Source organism: Chrysochloris asiatica, unplaced genomic scaffold, assembly GCF_000296735.1.
Source record: "Chrysochloris asiatica unplaced genomic scaffold, ChrAsi1.0 scaffold00098, whole genome shotgun sequence".
In the NCBI taxonomy this organism is placed as follows: Eukaryota; Metazoa; Chordata; class Mammalia; order Afrosoricida; family Chrysochloridae; genus Chrysochloris; species Chrysochloris asiatica.
Window position 1 is genome coordinate 1,323,239 of NW_006408616.1, and position 21,235 is coordinate 1,344,473.

General features: G+C 38.2%; 1 protein-coding gene across 1 annotated transcript in view; it reads right to left on the minus strand.

Moving 5' to 3' along the window:
• The window catches only part of ST8SIA1 (ST8 alpha-N-acetyl-neuraminide alpha-2,8-sialyltransferase 1), a 271,803-nt gene that overhangs the window by 72,594 nt on the left and 177,974 nt on the right, over positions 1-21,235 (minus strand). The window contains exons 3-4 of the mRNA XM_006866939.1: positions 11,853-11,962; positions 3,635-3,727 (exon numbers count right to left, since the gene is read on the minus strand). Of these exons, the coding sequence (XP_006867001.1) occupies positions 3,635-3,727; positions 11,853-11,962 (203 nt within the window). The remainder of the gene's footprint in view (positions 1-3,634; positions 3,728-11,852; positions 11,963-21,235) is intronic.

The window sequence follows — 21,235 nt, forward strand, 5'->3', positions numbered from 1 at the left end:
GTCAGTATTTCGAATTTACCAATTGCTCCACAGGAGAAAGATGAAGCTTTCTGTTCCTGTAAAGGTTTACAGCCTTGGAAACCCTATACAGGGTCATTACGAGTAGGAACCGACTCAGTGGTACACCAACCACTGATTGCAGAGACATGTTTAAACACATTTTGTTTGAAATAAATCTGTATATATGAACCCTTGTTGTTGTTAAATGCCGTAGAGTCGGTTCCGACTCATAGGGACCCTGTACAGGGTTTCTGAGGCTGTATATCTTTACGGAGCAGAACACCTCATCTTTCTCCTGCGGAACAGCTGGTAGTTTCGAACTGCTGACCTTGAGGTTCACAGCACAATTCGTAACCACTAAGCTATATGAACCCAAGTAGCAAAATATTTTTACTTATCCTCATCATGCTTGGTAACATTTTAATCTTATGCCCTGACAAAAAGAAAAGGTGTCAACGTAAAAATTGTCCAGGAGATAATGATAGCATTTTTAAATCCTTTTAAAGGAAATCTGGAAGAAAAAAAAAAAAAAAAAGGCTTGAAAACTAATGGCTTATAAGCGTTATGTTGATGGAGGGTAATCACATAAATGGATGCCTAATAAAGTTCACATGGAGCACTGGTGTTATGCTGTAGGATAAATACTGCACTGCTAACCACATGGTCAGCGGTTCAAACCCTCCAACTGCTCCTCAGAAACCCTATACAGGGTCATTGTGAGTCGGAACAGACTGAACACACTTAACAACAACAATGTTCACATACAAAACCCAGGAAAGAACAGAAGGAGGAGAACTAGGACAGCAACAACAGATTTGAAAATCCAAGTTTCTGCTGCCATATTAGAATGATCTCTCTTTTTATGATGATGTTGATAACGTTAAGTGTTATCAAGTTGGTTCCAACTCATAGAGCCTATGTATAGGGTTTCTGAGGAGTAGCCAGTGGATTTGAACTGTCGTTTGAAGTCAGAAGATGAAAGTGTAAATACAAAGCCCTCTCTAATATCATGTCCCAAACGCTATAACGGTTCTGTTTGTTTTAGAAGTAGAATGGCCTCTAAACAACCTGTCCTAAAAAAGTAAGACTGTAGCAAAGCTCTTTCTTACTTAGAACTTCTCTTACATGTAAATACTGCACTCACTAATCTTACTTTTGGTGGTGGTTACGTGCCGTGGAGTCGGTTCCAACTCATAGCAACCCTGTACAGGGTTTCCAAGGTTGTAAATCTTTACAGGAGCAGAAAGCCTCATCTTTCTCCTGAAGGACAGCTGGTAGTTTCGAACTGCTGACCTTGAGGTTCACAGCCCGATTTGTAACCACTATGCTACCAGAGCTCCTTAACTTTACTTTTACTACCAAAATTATGTGTGGCTTTCACATATATTTAATTTTTCAAATCTATTTTTATCTTTTTACTGATTTTTTTAAGAGATTTTTGTAGCAGAAGTTCTTAATTCTTTGAACTCTCAAGGGATATTTTTATGAGAACCAAAGCTTTTTGGAGGACAGCATGTCCACAGAATCTTTAGTCCAGTAAACTTAGTTTTAAATCATATCTAAGTATAAGACACAGCTGATGTCTTGGTGTTACACTGCTTTGAGAGAAGACTGTAAGAGATGAGTAAAATACATACCATAAATAGGATAATTTCATAATATAGAAATATATAATGCCTTTCCCACTTATATTTTCATCCCATATCCAAATGTTTTGCACTTTGTCAACCACCCTGTTTGTCTGTACTGCTTACCACTTAAGGAAGATGTTAGAAAGTACTATTGACTATTAGTATTTCTTCTTTGGTGAATTGATGGTTTGCAGTTGATCCTCTTTTTCATCTTTAGCTTTCTTTATAAAAAAATTTTTCTTATTAACCTATAAGATCTGTTTATATTCTGGATATTAAGCCTTTTATTACTATTTATGTAGCAAATATCTTTTCATCATTTGTCACATAAACTTTAACTTAGGTCCTATCTACATTTAACAGATTTTATTCAACAAAATGTATTAGTCTTTTCCTTTAAGATACCCTTTTAGTAAGAGAAATGATCATTTTATTTTTAAAATGATACATCATTTTTCGCCTAACAAACTGGCAAAAATTGAGAAGATTAAAAATAATGGAGAAAAATCAATCAATCAATAAAAAAATACATGGTGCTGTTTTAGGTATGGGAAACAGGTAGTTTTATTTCTGGAGAGAGAGTAAATGGTACATTTGGGGGTAGTAATTCCATAGTATCAGTTAAAATGAAAAATCACTTGATTCCATTGTTATGTATCAATTTTTTGGACTACCTACTTTTGAACCCAAACAAGTTAGTGCAGCATTGTTTGTAAAGTGGCATACCTGTGCTGTTCACTTGGACAGGAGGTCCTCAAAAAATAAGTACCTAAAGCCCAAAATGTCTTGGTATTTCACCCTGTGACAGTTATAGTTTTGTGTCAACTTCAGTAGGCCAGGATTCTCAGTAGTTTGGAAGGTAAAACAGAGTAATCATCAGTGATGAGATCGGCTATGAGCAGCCAGTCCACTGAAGGAAATTCCCTCAGGGTCATGGTCTACTTCCAATTTAATGGATACTGGGGCAAAGCTTGCTTGCTTTTGCTGGGTCTAGATCCAGCATCTGGTGTGTCATCCAATCTCCGATTCTTGTGGCAAGCCAGTGACCTGCTATATTGCCTATTGATTCTGGGAGTTGTCACTAGCTTACCATCTTACCTGCTGATCACGAATTCAATCTGAATCCTGTCATTCAAACTGCCAATCTTTGCGTCATCAGCTCCTGTAGCTACATGAGTCTGGAGAAACCTGACATGTGACCCCCTCACAGACTTGGAATTCACCTGCTTCTACAACTGTGTGAGCCATTTCCTTGATGCAAACATCTATATAGAGAGCATCCAGACTAAGACACACACCTAATTTCTAGGTACACAGCAGGAGGGTCTGAAGCAACGTTTGGCTGCTCTTTCATTGAGTCCTTTTCATCCAGACACAGACATTCCATACAACAGTCCTTGGATAAATAACTATTAGCATCCTGATGGGGGCTGGCTGCCCTCCCCAGCACCCCACCCACCCCCTCAGCAGCCCTTAAATCAGCCTCCAAGGGTTCTGGAATCTATACTAGAGCAAGAATTTTCTATCTGCTTTCCCAAATCTGATTGACTATTACATAGTATGATGTAATATAATAAAATAGAAACACATTCTGACAATATTGCTGTTTTAATGCAGACATATGCATTATAGTGGTCTTTTCATCTTGATATTAATTCAGCTCACAAATACCAATCAGTGAGTTGGGACTGAAACCAACAAATTGGACTTGATGGCACTTAAAAACAGCAAAAGCAGGATATAGCATTGCTTCTTTAAGCAAAACAACGGATTCTCATGTTATTTCTATCATGTCTAAGGGCAAGAAACAAAATCCCAGAGGAAGCATGAACTATTGTTTGGGTTCCCATAATCCTGTCTAGTTTATTTACAATTCCTCTTTCATCCTTCCTGCCTGTCCAGATGGTTTTCTTCTTTGTTTCCCAAACTGAATTATGTTCATGCCTATAAGATGATGAATACTTCACACGCCTTCCTCTTTAGTGCCTCTCATAAATTCTTACCTTTGTCGAATTATGCTGGGATTAGCTGTCACCAGATGACTTTTGGACCCAACATCTCTAGTGTATTCACTTGACAAGGGAGGGAGATTGCATCTAGAAAAACAAGAGTAAACAACTTAGAATAATTTGAATATTTAAAAAATCAAGTCAGTTATAATTATCCAAATAGGAACTTTATTAACACTAGCTCAATTCAGAAATAAATGCTTTTCCACCCTTCCTTTTCATAGACATTAGGTGACTAAATAACCATCAGTTTCTGAAGATACTGTCATAAACTGACACTATTTTAGAAGAAAGAAAATGCTAGCTAGAGAGATAAATGATCTATGAATGGAAAGAGAGAGAAAGTAACTATAATGTATTTATTCAATTCAAAATATTTCTGAAGTAGTAGGACAGGGAATCTTAGTAATATCTGGTACTCTAAAGGACACAGGGCAAGTGGTGTTCTCCGATTATCCATAAATATCAAGACACAAGAAGCAATTTTATTTGTTTGTGATTTTCTTTCTTTTCCCCAAATCTAAATTATAATATTATATTCAAGGCAGGCTCTACCAACTAACTCAAATCAAGTCTGGCTTTTTTTGTGCATGTCTGTACTTGGGTTAATTACTGGTGAATACAAAAAGATCTGTAAACTACAGTGTAATGATTGTCCATCATCTCAGTTCAGCCAAGATAAAGAACACAGGTGATGTTTTCCTGGTGATTCAAACAAACAGCCCTTCTCCCCCTATATCACTTATACTAATTGCTTTCCCTGGTTACAATGTCTTAAGACCATTCAACGAAAAAATATAGCCACAGTAAACCCAAGTTTCATGTCTTTCTGGCTATGACATTAGGCAAAATTAGTTCCTCTTTCTGGCCTCACATTCCCCATTACATAAAATGAGGATAATAACTTTTCCTCTTTTATATGATTGTTGTACTAAAAGCAGCCATCCAAGTCATAAGTGGTCTCTATGCATCTAGATCAACAGAGGACGATGGAGAGTTAGGAATAGGAAGAAGATATAGATTATGTGGCTAATTGCTTCCATGAACAAGTGACTCCTTTACGATGTGACCAATACAACTGGATTGTGACCATTTTGATGAAAAATTCCACAGAAGAATACTGATCAAAAAGGGGAAGGTATAAAATGTAACTTCAAATTCTCATGGATGGTAAATGAACCTCTGAAACTACTGCCCTGAAACAATACTTAAACTTCAACCAAAAATATCCCCTAAAGTCTTCTTAAAATTGAACAACTGTTTAGACAAAAGGTCTGCCTTGAGCAGCATGCTCTTTTAAGAATTTTCTGCAAACGATCAAATAGACAAAAGAAGCTTGAAAGATCAGATAGGAACCCTAGGAGACAGTGAGTTTATGTTAATGAGGAAGGAACAATTCAGAAAAGGAGAGGGAGAACTATTGATTTCCCAACTCAAAGAATGTAATGGATGTCATTAAATTGTGCATATAGAAACTGCTGGATTAATTATTTGCTTTGTACATTCTCAACAACAAAATGAATACAATTAAGAAGAAAAAAGTAATGTATGAAAAGTCCCGGTCACAATGCTTGGGGGTGGTGGTAATGTGCCATGGAGTCGGTTGCAACTCACAGCAACCCTGCATAGAGTTTCCGAGGACGTTAATATTTACAGAAGCAGAAAATCTCATTTTTCTCCAGCGGAACCACTGTTAGTTTCAAACTCCAGACATTGAAGTTAGCAGCCCGATTTGTAACCACTATGCTACCAGAGCTCCTTAGCACATAGCAAAACCTCAAACAATCACATATCAAAAATATATCATATAATAAGTATACATCTATGACTTGTGGAAACTAAAATGAAGTCCATCATTTCCATTAGATTTTCTTTATCATTGCATCTTAATTTCTCCTCCCCACCATATCTCTAACTTAACTCCTACCACATCAGAGGAGCTCAAATTAGTTATTACTTCAGCAAGCCAATGCATTGTCCACTTAGTTTAAAAAAACAAAACAAAAAACTTTCAAATATTAAGGTCTCTGCTAGCTTCTCAACTACTAAATTTTCTTCTACAAATTATCCCCAGGAGACTGAATTGTCCATGCACCCACACAGCTGATCAGCTCAAGTTCCTTGATTTTTTTCATGTATTTACCCTGTGACTCCCACCATAACAGGACATTCTAGGCAGTTGTTTTGGAACTTTGCTTTTATGTGTTCCTTAGTCATAAGATACTGGTGTTCTGGTGTGGTGTTGTAGGATATGCACTGGACTGGAGATTGGTTTGAATTGCAAGATTGACAGTTCAAACTCACCAGCCGCTCCTCAGAAATTCTATGAGTCAGAATTGACTCAACAGAACTTAACAACAATAAGATACTAATCCTCCTGGCAGCAACCCACAGATCAATTAGTCAGCTAGTAAGTGACTTTTGCTAAATGCCCATTGAGAACACACCACTATCAGCATTGTGGGAAGTTCAAGAGAATCTCCAGTGGCAGACCCTGCTATTGAAGTTTCTCAGGTCTAGTGGTCACAGCACGCCCCACGCAGTTTCCTGATAATCCCTGTAAGGGAGCACGCTTACGTATTAACCAGGGTCATCAGATAGCAGTGCTGATTGTGGCCTTGTGATTTTCTTGATCTTTACAGAGATGAAAAAGGCTTCCTAGATAAAACACATGTTAGAATTCAGACATTCATTTATTAAATAAGCTTTGATCTTGATGGTCCTTGGTAACATTTGAGAATCAACTATGCTATCTTAAAACTGGAAATGTTGCTGCCAACCCAGTTTTTCATTATTAAATGGAACCTGTCTGCTTTCATGAGTGGACACTTTGTTTCTCTGTGTGTTCCTTGTGGGTAGGCCTGTGTCTCATATGTCTGTCTTCAGTCATATCACCTACCACAGAGTGAAAGTTCAAGAAAAAGTTTCAGACAATGATTGCTATTGCTACAAATAAAAATGTTTAAAACAATAGAGATAACATTTTGTAAATGTTTTTCTGGAAAATGACATACATTTTTGGTATAAATATTGCCCATAAGTTCTGAATAACCGTTCACTTCAAGTCCAAGTGTCTGTGATACTTCCCTGTAGGTCTTTTCTCAAAAAAAAAAAAGCATGGTATAATTTTAGCTCCTGAACTCCTAAATTGATAATTACATGGATTTACATAAAAGGCTAATGCAGTGAAACTGTTTCTAATACGGTATAATTGTGTAAAAGCGTTTTAAACTTTGCTGTATAGAATGTTGGCACAATTAAAAGATATTAATGGCTAAAATATCTTAGTAACTGTGCTCACGATCCTAAAAGAGAAGTGATAGCAGCATTTATGAAAAAGCAATATTGTTTAAATTAGGATGTGGAGGTGGGTTTGAAATGGGATTGGTGGAAAGGAATCTTTAAACAGAAAAACTGCACACTTAAAATTTTACTTATATTTAAGTATGTAAAGTATGCCATTGGTACCCAAATAATATCGCCCTCCCTGTGTCCCTGAGGTACCCAGTTCTTCTCCAAGATATAGTTACTTCATTCATACAGACTTTCCAAATAAATCCTATTCAATAATGTAGCTTTTTAAAGTGTTGCTTTGGGCTATGATGCAAACATTAACTTCAAAAAGTGTAAAACTGATTTTCAGCTTTAAAAGATGTGTGTGGAAATGTCTAAAAACTAAAGTGATGGCATTGTTAGATCCTGTCCTGTAAGGTATGTGGAATCTAATCTTCTGTTTCAATGTGTACCAAACCAAGCTAAACCCACTGCTGTGTTGTCGATGCTTACTCATAGCAAACCTCGAGTACACAGCAGAAATGGTCTATAGGATTCCCGTCACTGTAAATTTTTACAGAGGCAGGTAGCTTCATCTTTTGCCCTCAGAGCAGCTGATGGATTTGAACTGCCAACAATTCAGTTAGCAGTTCAGTGCTTAACCCATAGCACCACCAGAGCTCCTTATCAATGTGTACAAGTAAGGCTATTTTGAGGCCTCCTTTCTCATTGTATCTGTCTATGCACCCTAGGGTCAGGCATTCTGCCTACTTTTTAATTACAGTTATTCACTAAAATGTTTAAAACTGAATGTATGAATTCTATCTCAGTTTTCTAAAAGTGGCAACAAAATGTGAATTAAGCAACCATTTATAAATAGATCCATGCCTAATTTATAAGCAATGTATTAACACCTATTGACATTTACTTTAAAGCATAAGTAAGCATTATTTTTTCAAAATTCAAATGTACTCTTAAGTGGTGCTATTCTTGAAATGAAATCAAAGGCACATTCATACATCTCTAATTAAGACAGTACCTTCTCTGAATTCTTTTCAGTCCTCACCTCCTCCTATCATTCCATGAGCATCAAGTTTAATACTGTGTCACATACCTATTATTCACAGGCATTCCAGATTTAATTAATTCCAAACTTGAATATTATCTCAATGCCAGATTGCATAGAATGCAAAATTTACATTTGTTTATTTGCAGTACGGGCCCTATTGGATAATCCCTGAAGTGCTTAAACCTTGTCTTCTACATGCTAAATTTAAAACATCCATTTTCCTAACTGTACTGACACACACATGCTGTTGTTGCTGTCAGCTGCAGTGCAGTCAATTCCAACTGGCAACCTTGTTGCAAAATACAATTTCTCCATTGGGTTTCCAAGGAACAGATTTTTGGGTTTCCTTTCAGGAACAGATCCTAGGCAAGTTTCCCTTGTCTTCCAAGGTGATCTCACAGATCCTAGGCAAGTCTCCCTTGTCTTCCAAGGTGAAACTGGGTGGGTTTAGTGCAAACCAGTTGTGCACCTAGGGACTCTATATACATAAACACATTCACAATTAATATAAAAATACATTTATTGTACTGCCTTCTGTATTTCATTAAAATCACTTGATGTTTAAATCATTTAAATTCTCTACATCTATAAGTATATTATTCTTCCTTTCTTACATCAGTTTAGAGAAGAACTAATAAATTTAAAATAAAATACATGAAATACATTACAATTCTACAGTGCTCAAAGAATCATTTCACAAGGGAAAAGGCCTGAAGAATTGTATACTCCAATCTCCTCATATGGACTAAAAACTGAGCCTCAGCAAAGGTAAAATGGTATGTCAGTCACTGATCTGTTTAGTAACAAAGGCTTGTCCTTCTACCTCTATTTTATTTGCTGGCTCCTGAGCCTGTACTTAATGCCAAAATATTGTAGTAGGTGTCTGAGTTTTACCTGAGCCTCTGCTCTTCAAACCTACCCACTCTTCTCAGGTGACTGGATCTACTGTTGTGCCTTATATGGCCAGGTCTGGGTGGTGGTGGTGGTTAAGTGTCATGGAGTCGGTTCTGACTCATAGCGACTCTGTACAGGCTTTCCTAGGCTGTAAATCTTTACGGGAGCAGAATGCCTCCTCTTTCTCCTGTGGAACAGCTGGTAGTTTCAAACTGCTGACCTTAAGGTTCGCAGCCTGATTCATAACCACTACGCTATCAGAGCTCCTTATGTTTGGGTAGCACAAAAAATTAATTGCTTGACTACTAACTGAAAACTTGGTGGTTCACACACCCAGAAGTGCCTCAGAGGAAGGGTCACGGCCTTGAAAACCTTAAGGGTCACAGTGCTACTCTGTAATACATGAAGTGTCCAGGAGTCAGAATCTACTCAATGGCAATTGGGTTTTTTTATTTGGTATGGAGTCCTGGTGTTTCACTGTGGGTTAATGCGCAGGACTGCAAGGTTGTTTGAACCGTAACATCGGCAGTTCAAGCTTACCAGCCCCTTCTTGGAAGCCCTATACAGGGTCATTATGGGTCAAAACCGACTCAATGACATTTAACAACAACATATATATCCCTGTAGCACTATCTCAAGACACCCTTACCCCAATGCTCATGACACTAACATACTTGGTTTCTTTCCTACAGTAGGAAAATATTGGTCCTCTGCCTAAAGAGGAAAGCAGAGGAGGCACATCTTAGATCCACTTTGCCTCATAAGTTCCCTCATCTTTCTACCCTTTGTCTCTGAGTCATCCGTAGCACACCTCTACATTATAAGTCCCTGATGTAGAGTAGGTTCCGACTCATGGTGACCTTTTATAGGGTTTCCAAAGAATGTTTGGTAGGTTTGAACTACTGACTTTGTAGTTAGCTGTCCTACAGTGTCACACCAGAATACATTTAAAAAAATGGATGGTGTATTGACTTGAATTCAAAAACTTGTGTTTTCATTTTCTCTCTTTTCTCATTGTTTTTATATATAGCACAGAAAAAAATTTAATCCAGTGGAGAAGAAAACATAATCCTATACAGCAAAAAAAAAAAAAAAAAAACTATGTTAGTTCACCTCTGTGAAAGAAAGAAAGGCAGAATGGTTCCTCATTTTGCCACAGGCGCCACCAAATGATATGAAATGTCTTTCTAGGAGCCCAACCATCATCCTCCGAGAAGGAGCTTGGCTCTTCCACAAGACCATGGCTTCTCCTAAAACCCTCTCATATAGTCTTTACACTTCCCCTAAAACCCTATCAAATAGTCTGTACCCTTCTCAATCCAACTTATCTCAGACATGGTTTCGTGTCCTCTTAGCTAGCTACCTTTGCCTTTTCCAGACATATTTCTTTGTCCTTGAAAATAAATACAAAACACAACCCCTTCCTTCTTTGCTCTGCTTTATACCCTCTGGATTGCTGTCGTCATTGGGCTTCTAGACCACTGAGACTTTTGATACCTGGTTCATAGTCATTCCCACTTCAGTGAGACTTTAGGGTCCAACTGGAAGACCCCAAGCCTCACCTCTAAGTTCCTTCAGTTCTTCAATAACAGATGTCTTCATGGTTTTCAGTACATCTGATCACCCCCCAGATAAGATCAAGTGCTGAAATCGTATGCTCTCGTGGACTAGCCTTTGATTTGATTTTTTTTTTTTTTACTTGTAAATTAGTAAACCAATTGCAAGTGGGAGTAATGCTTGACTTTAGCTTTTTATGTATGCCATCTCCTTCTCATCTGTACCACCATTTCCCCAGGTTTTAAATAACCCAGCATTTGGCCCCTTCCTTTCTCCATCACACCTCTCCAAATCCACTTCTCATCCAACTCAGACACCAAAGTGTACTGCTTCATAAATTATCTTTCCAGAACACTCTGTGTTGCAATTCCCCATGCTTCCAGCTCATTCAGCTAATCCCTAACTATCAATCTATTCCTTGGCTTTCTTTACTTTTACACCTGACTTCTAAGCATGTCTGTTCCAAATTGACAATGGGTACATTGTGATGTCATTGTAATTTGATGAGTACTTGTGTGGTGCTGTAGGATTAGCACTGGACTGTTAACTACAACATCAGCAACTACAACTACATCAAGTTAACTACAACTCAGCAACATCAAAAACCTGAGTTAGGAGTATCTGAGTGGTAAAATGGTTCACACACTGCACCAGTAACCTAAAGGTCAGAGGGTCAAGTCCCACCCAGAGGCTCTTTGGAATACACCTAGTGGATCTACTTTCCAAAAATCAGTCATTGAAAACTCTGTGGCACACAGTTTTACTCCACCACACCTGGGGTCTCTGTGAGTTGGAGTTGACTGAGAAACTAATGAACTTGGGCTGGGTGTATCTCAGCAATTCCTTTATATGCCCCTGCAGGGCTGCCTCCTGTTTCTCACAGGTACTGAGATACATGTTAATTTGCTCAGTCTCCCATCAAGTTTCTTCTTGGTTTACCATTTAACTTCTCTTGCAATGTTCCTAGTCATTCAAAGACCAAATTCATCTTCAAAATCCATTTGCTACTTAGAAATATTTTTATAAAATATTAAGAAAAGAATATAGAATCAATCAAATAAATTATCATTTTCTTCATAGGAATTAGCTTTAACTAATGAATAATTTAAAGTGTTTTAAGAATCCAACTGTATAGTGTAAAATAAAGTCTGATTTTCTCTACTTTTTCATGGTGCCTTTATCCACATCAGACTGAGGCTATCTTTGAGCCCTGCTTGGCTTTGAACTTTCTTGGGACACGTTCCCTGGATCTCCTTACCACTCTCTTAAATTCTACTGTATATAGGACTTGAAGAAAAGCTAAAAAGCATGGCACAACTGATTAATCACAAGTGACTACTTTTGAAAGGCCCCAGGGATTATGGAAGGAGTAGAGAAAAGAGAGAAGTTAGAGGCCGCGCTGTGGGTGCTCTCTCTTACCGCATGACAAAATTTGCTTCATCTATTTGACGGCCACAGCCACTGGTCTTCAGAATCCCACCATTTCCCACCACCGCACAAGTCTTCAGGGGCAGCTGGAATGGGGTTGCCTAGCAACAGAAAACAAGGCGGGTTTTCACTGCAGAGAACACACAACGGCTCACAAAATCATTGTTTACAACAGTCCCTTTGGAGGAATTTGATTGAAAACGAAGCAGTGTGAATAGATTATGTGGAAAGAAAAATGCCAAGAAGTTTATAAAGAAAGAAACTAGCCTGTTCCTTTGGAAACATTTTTTTCTCTGAAATGTATTTAAATATAACAATACTTTTTTTGTTCCAAATTGGCCATGCACATAGTAAAAGGTGTCTGTTTGTTGGGAAAAAATAGAAAAATCCAAAATAAGCACAGGATTGTTTTTAAAGGCATTAAACTGGTAACAAACTCAACTAAATTTTATTCCCCTCTTTGAATGCAATTTCATTCATTCTTACAATCATCCATTCACTCAACAGATGTTTCTGAGCATTTGCTAGACTCAGGGTTAGAAATACAAAAATACAGAGGTCTCAGGCCTCAGCATTCAAAATTTGGGGTGTGAACTGCAAGAGGAGTGAGAGAATGTGAACATATATATTTATGTAACAAGTCCTGTTGTCATGCTGAAATTTCTGTAGAAGTATGCACCAAATGCTATGGGAATCCCATAGTAGGGGGAGAAGACATTTCTGGCAAGTAAACTGCTTTCACATTTGAGCTGCTTCTTAAAAGCTGAGTTAGATTTTGCCAAGCAGAGAAAGCAGCATTAACAGAGACACAAAAGTCACAGAGCAAACGCTGTGCTTACGAGCAAATGAACCCTTTAAATAGGTCTGTTTAGAACTTGTTGTTATTAAGTGCTGTCAAGTCAGTTCCAACAAATAACACCTTGTCTGGGGTTTTCTGAGGAGTGTCTGGTAGGTTTAAACTGATGACCTTGTGGTTCAAACTGACCTTAAGGTCCAGTGCTTATCCTACAGCACACCAGGACTCTGTTTAGAACTTAAAGAGGCACTAAGAGACAAGTGATTTGTGCTGAACCAGACAACATGTGACTTTCTTTCTGCAAACTGGACTGCAAAAAAGAAAGAAAAAAATTTTCCAGTGTATTTGAGCATTCCCTGGAATGTTATTTATAGCTTCGGGGTATATGGCAACCCAGCATTAGTCTCTGCAAATGAAATGCATCATTCAGTCTCTTCTGGCTGGGTCAGCAAGAATCCCCAGGTACAGAATTTTCTGTACGCTGAAACTATGCACACAGCAACTCGAGTTTCTTAGGGGTGGGGGAACCTTCCATATATAAAACCATATGTGTGTGTGTGTGTATATACATATATATATATATATATATATATATAGAGAGAGAGAGAGAGAGAGAGAGAGAGAGAGAGAGAGAGAGTCCTAATGTGGCACTGTAGGATCAGTTTGAACTACAAGGTTGGTTTGAACCACAAGGTCTGCAGTTCAAACTCACCAGCCTCTCTTCAGAACCCTATACAGGGTTGCTATGAGTCAGAACCTACTCAACAATAACAACAACATAAAAGTCAATTGAGAGATTCCCTAAACATTTGTTAAAGAGAGGTTCTTGAACTAGATGGATTGGCATTTATAAGTTTCCGGGCAAGAATTTCGACCCAGAACCTGCAGACATGGGAAATAGCAGCAGCTGCAACAACAGCAACACAGAGCTGGGCACAAACACCAATTGTGGGATTGTGAGGCACACTGCCAAATAACTCTGGGTCTCGATTTTTATCTTTAAAAAGGAGATACTACTAGTGCACAGGATTAAATGTGGTTTATGAGGATTACATGAGAATTAGGTGCATGTGAAGAATCTACCCAAGTCACTGGCATTAATGGCCAAGTCATATTCCTTAACTTCTTTCATTCCTTTCCTCCTAGCAACATTCACTGGTCTGAGTCATGCAATGCCTAGATTGCATGGGGTTTTGTTGAGCAGAATCAAACAGTGATTTATCTAACTCCATCTTAACAACTAGGAATGATTTTATTAGCAGAAAATGTAACTAGATACCTCTGAAAGCACTATTTACAGTCAACACTGTTAATTACCATAAATCAGGAATTGTTTTAGTTTGAGTTTGCCTGGAGGGCAGAAGGTAGGCTGAGGTAGAAGGTGAGAAAGGTGCCTTTAAGGTATGTTAACAATTTACAAATTAGCACCATGCATTGTTGTAAAGTCAGAATCTGACAATAAAAACTGTTCCTACAAAGCAGGATGAGAGATTAGGAAGCAGTCTGTAATAATTCTTGTTTTCAAGTTATAACAGAGTTGTTGTTGTCAAGTGTGATTGAGCCACTCATTGAGACCCTGTATAGGGTTCCTAAGGAGTCAGTAGTAGATTTGAACCACTAATCTTGTGGCTAGCAGTCCAGGTTTTCTGAGGAGCAGCTGGTGAGTTTGAACCACTGACTCTGCAATTCAAATGCTTTGCAGTCTGTCTCATTAACCCACAGCACCACATCAGGACTCCAGTTATAGCCTCTGGTGGTGGTGGTAGTTATATGCTGTGGAGTCGATTCTGACTCATAGTGAACCTGCACAGGGTTTCCTAGGCTGTAAATCTTTACAGGAGCAGAAAGCCTCATCTTTCTCCCATAGAACAGCTGGTAGTTTCGAACTGCTGACCTTAAGGTTCGCAGCTGGATTCATAACCCCTACGCAGTTATAGTCTATGTTGCTGTTGTTGTCAAGTGCCATCGAGTCGGTTCTGACCCATAGGGACCCGGTATAGGGTTTCCTAGGAGTAGCTGGTGAGCTTGAACCACTGACCTTGCAGTTCAAACGGCTTTGCAGTCTGATGCATTAGCCCACAGCACCACACCAGGACTCTGAGGGTAAATCAAAAGGCATTACTACAAAATCAAATGAGCCTTATTAAACAAAAATATAATAATGTGAGGCTATTATTTTTTCATATGCCCTCTACTTAGGTCTATACACTTCTGAAAACAGTGATTCCATCTTTCTAACCCTTGTACAGTAGTCTTGGTGGGACATTGTAGGATCAGCATTCTACTCAACAGCTGTTCAAACTCAATAGCCATTCCTTGGAAACTCTATACAGGGTTGCTATGAGTCAGGACAGACTCGACAGCACTTAACAACAACATCGATTTACAGGAGTCCCGGTATGGCACTGTAGGATAGGAACTGAACCTCAAGGTCAGTTTGAACTGCAAGGCTGGCAGTTCAAACCTACCAATCACTCCTTGGAGCCTCTATATAGGGTTGATGCGAGTTGTAACCAACTAGACAGCGCTTAACAAAACAACAACCCTTTCACATGAGGATGGTGCAAGACTGAGAAGTGTTTTGTTCTATTGTGCATAGGGTTGCTATGAGTTGGAACCCAACACCATGGCACCTAACAAAGCAACCCTTCTCTGAAGAATTCTGCATGTTTTATACACCACATCAAAATGATAGTTTCGGCATCCCTGAGGGACTTGAATTGTGTTTCTTTTAAAAGTTCTTTGAGTTTGAGAAACAAACAGAAGTCTAGGGAGCAAGATTAGGGTTGTAGGGTGTTTGTTGTTGTTGTTGTTATGTGCCGTGGAGTCGGTTCCGACTCATAGCGACCCTGCACAGGGTTTCCGAGGCTGTTAATCTTTACGGGAGCAGAACGCCTCATCTTTCTCCCGCGGAACCGCTGGTAGTTTCGAACTGCTGACCTTATGGTTCGCAGCCCAATTCGTAACCACTACGCTACCAGAGTAGGGTGTTTAGAGTAATGAAATTCTGTAGGACAGTCCTTGCTGCTCAAAGAATGAGCATTGTTGTACTGACAAACAAAAACAAACAAACAAAAAAACACTCAGTGCAACATTCTTTTTTCTCACAGATGCAGTTTTTCTATTTTTTGAAAAATTCTTCGTATTAAGTCTCTGGGGTTGTCCTGTGTCCTTTGAGAAAATACATCAATATTACCTTTTTAGGATTAAAAAATAAATTAAAAGTAAAACCAGTTTCCATAAATTTCTGAGATGACCTCTCTACCCTGAATTTATCTGGTCTCACAGATCTCCTCAGAAGCCACTGTTTTGATTGGGCCTTTTTTTTTTTTTTTTAAAGCACCCTAATAAGACTAGGACAACTGTATTACTGAGCCAATTTATATGCAGACATCCATTGAAGGTTTTGGTGTTGTTAGGTGTCTTTGAATTGGTTCAGACTCTTAGCAACACTATGCAAAACAGAAGGAAACACTGCCATTCTCACAAATGATGTGATGTTTGAGACCATTGCTGCTGCCACCGTGTCAATACATCTCTTTGCAGTTCTTCCTCTACTTCACTGACCCTCCACTTTAACTAGCATGATGTCCTCTCCAGAGACTAATCATCCTGATGTCCAAAACATGAGAGAGAAAATCTTGCCAGCCTTGCTTCTAAGGAGCATTCTGGCTGTATTTCTTCCAAGACAGATTTGTTTGTTTTGGTACTCCCCCAACCAAACCTCAAATCTACTTGAATTTTGTAGACTCTACATTCAACACTCACTTGCCTACCTGCTTGAATTACCTTCTTCCTTTTTCATAGTATGGCCTAACTACATTAGAATAAACTAGAATGTATGTTTAAAAGGCATATTCTTGTATTATTTGGTTAGCATACAGATAGAATAAGTGTGGTGAAAGAATACAACCATGAGGCTCTCCTTTCCTGATTTTAAACCATTCAATATCCCCTTGTTCTGTTCTAATGACTGCCTCTTGGTCTATGGACAGGTTCCTCATGAGCACAATCAAGTGTTCTGAGTACCAATTCTTCACAATGTTATCCATAGTTGGTTATGATCCACATAGTCAAATGCCTTTGCACAGTCAATAAAGCACAAATAAACTTCCTTCTGGTGCTCTCTGCTTTCAGTCATGATCTATCTGATGTCAACAATAATATCCCTCATTCCATATTTCTTCTTGAATTTCTGACAGTTCACTGTAGGTGTAATGTTACAACCATTTTTTAAATTATCTTCAGCCAAATTTTACTTGCATGTAATATTAATGATATTGTTTGATGATTTCTGAATTCTGTTGGGTTACCTTTCTTTGGAATGGGCAAAATCAGTTGTCCAGGTAACTCCCTTCCAAATTTCTTGGCATATATGAGTGAACACCTATAGTGATGCATCAGTTTCTTAGAACATTTCGATTTGTATTTTGCCAATTGCTGAAGCCTTATTTTTCCCCAATGACTTTTGTGCAGCTCAGACTGCTTTCTTCAATACCATCAGTTCTTGATCTTGTGGTTCCTCTTAAAATGATTGAACATCGACCAATTATTTTTGGTACAGTGACTCTGTGTATTCCTTCCATCTTTGTTTCATGCTTCCTGCATTGTTCAATTTTGCCCATGTTGTTGTGTTGCTGTTGTTCAGTGACATCGAGTTGGTTCTGACTCATAGCAACCTTGTATAGGGTTTCCATGGCTCTAAATCTTTTTTCCTGTTAACTGCCAGTCTTGTGGTTCACAGTCCAGTGCTTATCATATAGAGCCACTATGTTCCCCTTTTGCTCATGTTGTTGTTGTTAGGTGTCATCGAGTCGGTACCCACTTATAGTGACCTTATGCACAGCAGAACGAAACACTGCCCGATCCTGGGCTAACCTCACTACTGTTGCCACGCTTGAGTCCATCGATGCTGCCACTTGGCCAATTCAGCTCACTGGGGGTCTTCCTCTTTTTCTCTGACCCTCCACCTTACAAAACATGATATCCTTTTCCAGCAACTGGTCACTCTTGACAATATTTCCAAAGTATGAGAGACCAAGTTTGGCCATCCTGGCCTCCAAGGAGCAGTCTGGCTGCACTTCTTCCAACACAGATCTGTTTTGTTCTTTGGCAGACCACAGCACTTGCAATATTCTCCTCCAACACCATAATTCAAAAACATCAATTCTTCTACAGTCTTTCTTAGTCACTGTCCAGCTTTGCATGCATATGGGTCAGGTGCACCTTAGTCTTCAAGCTGACATCTTTGCTCTTCAACACTTTAAAAAGGTCTTGTGCAGCAGATTTGCCTAATGCAATACGTCATTTGATTTCTTGACTGCTGCTTCCATGAATGTTGATAGCTGATCCAAGAAGAATGAAGTCCTTAACAACTTCAATCTTTTCTCCATTGCTCATAGAATCCTTAAATATTGAAAGCCAAGCCTTGAATATTTTCTTCAGTTCTTTCAGCTTGAGAAATTCTGAACATGTTCTTCCCTTTTGGTTTCCTAACTCCAGGTCTTTACACATTTCATTATAGTACTTTACTGTGTCTTCTTGAGCTGCCTTTTGAAATTTTCTGTTCAACTCTTTTACTTCATACTTTCTTCCAGTCACTTTAACTTCTCAACACTCAAGAACAAGTTTCCCATTCTTGTATGACATTCATTTTGGCCTTTTTTTCCTGTCTTATCTTTTTAATGATCTTTTGATTTCTTCTTGTGTGATGTTCTTGATATCATCCCACAACTCTTCTGGTCTCCAGCCATTAGTGCCTATTGCATTAAGTATGTTCTTGAAATTATCTCTAAATTCAGGTGGGAAATAGTCAAGGTCAGAGTGCTGGTGTTGGGTAAGTATTGGACTGCCAACCCCAATGCCAGTTGTTCAAACCCACTTGCTGTTCCTCAGAAATGTTATACAGTCAGAAATGACTCAACAACACTTAACAACAACAACAACAACAAAGTCAAGGTTATATTTTGGTTCTCATGGACTTGTGTTAATTTTCTTCAACTTCAGTCTGAACTTACATATGAACAATTGATGGTTTGTTCCTTAGTTGGCCCCCTGGTCCTTTTTTTGGCTGATGATATTGAGTTTTTACATCGTCTTTTACCACAGATATAGTCAATTTGATGCCTGTGTATTTTATCTAAAGGTGAAGTCCACATGTATGGTCATCATTTATGTTGTTGAAAACAGGTATTTGCAAAAAATAAGTCATTGGCCCTTCAAAATTCTTTCATGTGATTTCCAGCATTTTTTCCATCCTCGAGGTTACATTTTTCAACTTTCATTTTTTCTAACTTTTGAATTCCAATCATCAGTAATTACCAAAGCATCTTGATTGTATGTTTGATCAATTTCAGCCAGAAAAAAGTTGGTAAAACTCTTCAGTTTCATCATCACTGGCTTTAGTGGTCAGTGCATAAATATGAATAATGATTTATTAGTTGGTCTTCCTTTTACATCTATGGGTATTATAGTGTCACATATATTATTGTACTTCCAGACTGACCTTGAGATCCTCTTTTTGACAATGAATGTAATGCTAGTCCTCTTCAGTTTGTCATTCCCCCAGTAATAAACCATTTGACTGTCTAATTCAAAATGGCCAGTATCAGTCCATTTCAGTTCAATAACGCCTAGGATACTGATCTTTATGTATTCCATTTCATTTTTTACTATTTTCAAATTTCCTAAATTCATACTTTATATGTTTCATGTTCTGATTACGAATTCATTTCTTCTCATTCTAAGTTGTGCCACATCAACAAGTGATGGTCCCAAAAGCTTTGCTCCATCCATGTCTTAAAGGTCAAATCTACTTTGAGGAGGCAGCTCTTCCCCTGTCATATTTTAAGTGACTTCCAACCTGAGGAACTCATTGACTGACACTATATATGATCATATTACACTCTTATTCATTAGGTTTTCACTGGCTAAACATTCAGAATTAGTCTCCCTCTCCTTCTTTCTAGTCTGTCTTAGACTGGAAGTTCCACTGAAACCTGTTTACCATGAGTGACCCTGCTGGTATTTAAAATACCAGTGGCATAGCTTCTAGCATCGTAACAACACTCAAACCATCACAATATGGCAAAGTGACACACAAGTTGTGGTTCACTGACTATAAAGTCATCTTTAAACATATTTTGCTTGGAATAATCCCATACATGTATGAACTAGAACCCTAGCAACAATACTTTTTGACTTTTCCTCATACAGTAGTTGATTTTCTTTTATTGGAAAGGGATTTCACAAATGTTTCTGAATAAATATTGTTTCTTAACTAAAAAAAATTAAGGCTACTCTTGCAAATTGTTCTGCTTTTGTTATACATGTAACTTTATGCAGATACTCTTTTAGCTAAAAGAAGTGACACTTTAAAATTTTTCATACTTCACAATACAAAGGAAACTTGCATTTTCTTTTTCATCACCAAATCCACTATAATTTAGTTATTTCTGACTCATAAGGTAGCTATAGGACAGGGTGCAACTGCCCCAGAGGGTTTCCAAACCTATATATCTTTATGAAAGCAGATTGCCACATTTTTCTCTCCCAGAGCAGCTGATGGGTTCAAACCATGACCCCTTTGGTTAGTAACCAAGCACTTTAACTACTTTGCCACCAGGTCTCCTTGTCTCATCATACCCCTTCTAACTCTTTTTCTTAGACAGTAAGGGAAAACAAAGTCTTCTTATCATGCAGTTATGTTGTAAAGCTAGAGAATTTACTGAGCTGTTTTTCAGTACTTAGAACAGCATCCTGTGAAGTAAGAATAGGAGTCAATGTCACTGCTAGATCTGAATTTCAAATCGTATTAGAAAAGCAGAGATTTTGATTCACAAACTTCAGAATGTCTTGAAAGTCAGTCACTTTATGCCAGCTGCTATCAGTCACTATGCCTAAATATATTCTTGCCCTTTTTTATGAAAATCTCAAGTTCTTTGTCCATAAGAGCATCAGCTCACACATCTAATTACACACTGACCCAATCATTTCATTGTCCCCTTACCCCATATCCACATGGTCTCCCACACATAATTATGCTTCACCCACACACATAATTTAGTTTCTTGCCCATATGTTAATTATATCCTCAACCTAGACACATAAATACACCCCCTGCCACACATCTAATTACACCCCCCCTTATGAATGTAATTACACTATTCAGCCACCCATCTAATTATGCCCTCCTCGACATATTTAATTGTAGTGCCCTGCTCAAGGACCTAATTACATGCTAACCAGTGCATCAACTAAGCCTCCAACCCTTCAGCAACTATTTTTAAGTTGTACATCTCTTTATTGCTATACCTCTGTCACTTTAGCACTTCAACTCAGGAGTGGCAATTCCGCATAAGCCAACTTCTAACAAACATGGCACCCAGCTCAGCATTCAAAATGATGTCAAGATGGAGCTGAATTAAGAGTAACTTCTGTCCTTTTCAATGAGTTAGTTAAACATGTATTTGTTTTTGTGAGGTTTTTTTTTTTTTCCAAGTAATTTACCTAGCCCCTTGAAAGTCTGAACTAAAATTTCAGCTGTTTTCTTAATTTTTATATATAAGCAATTTTATGA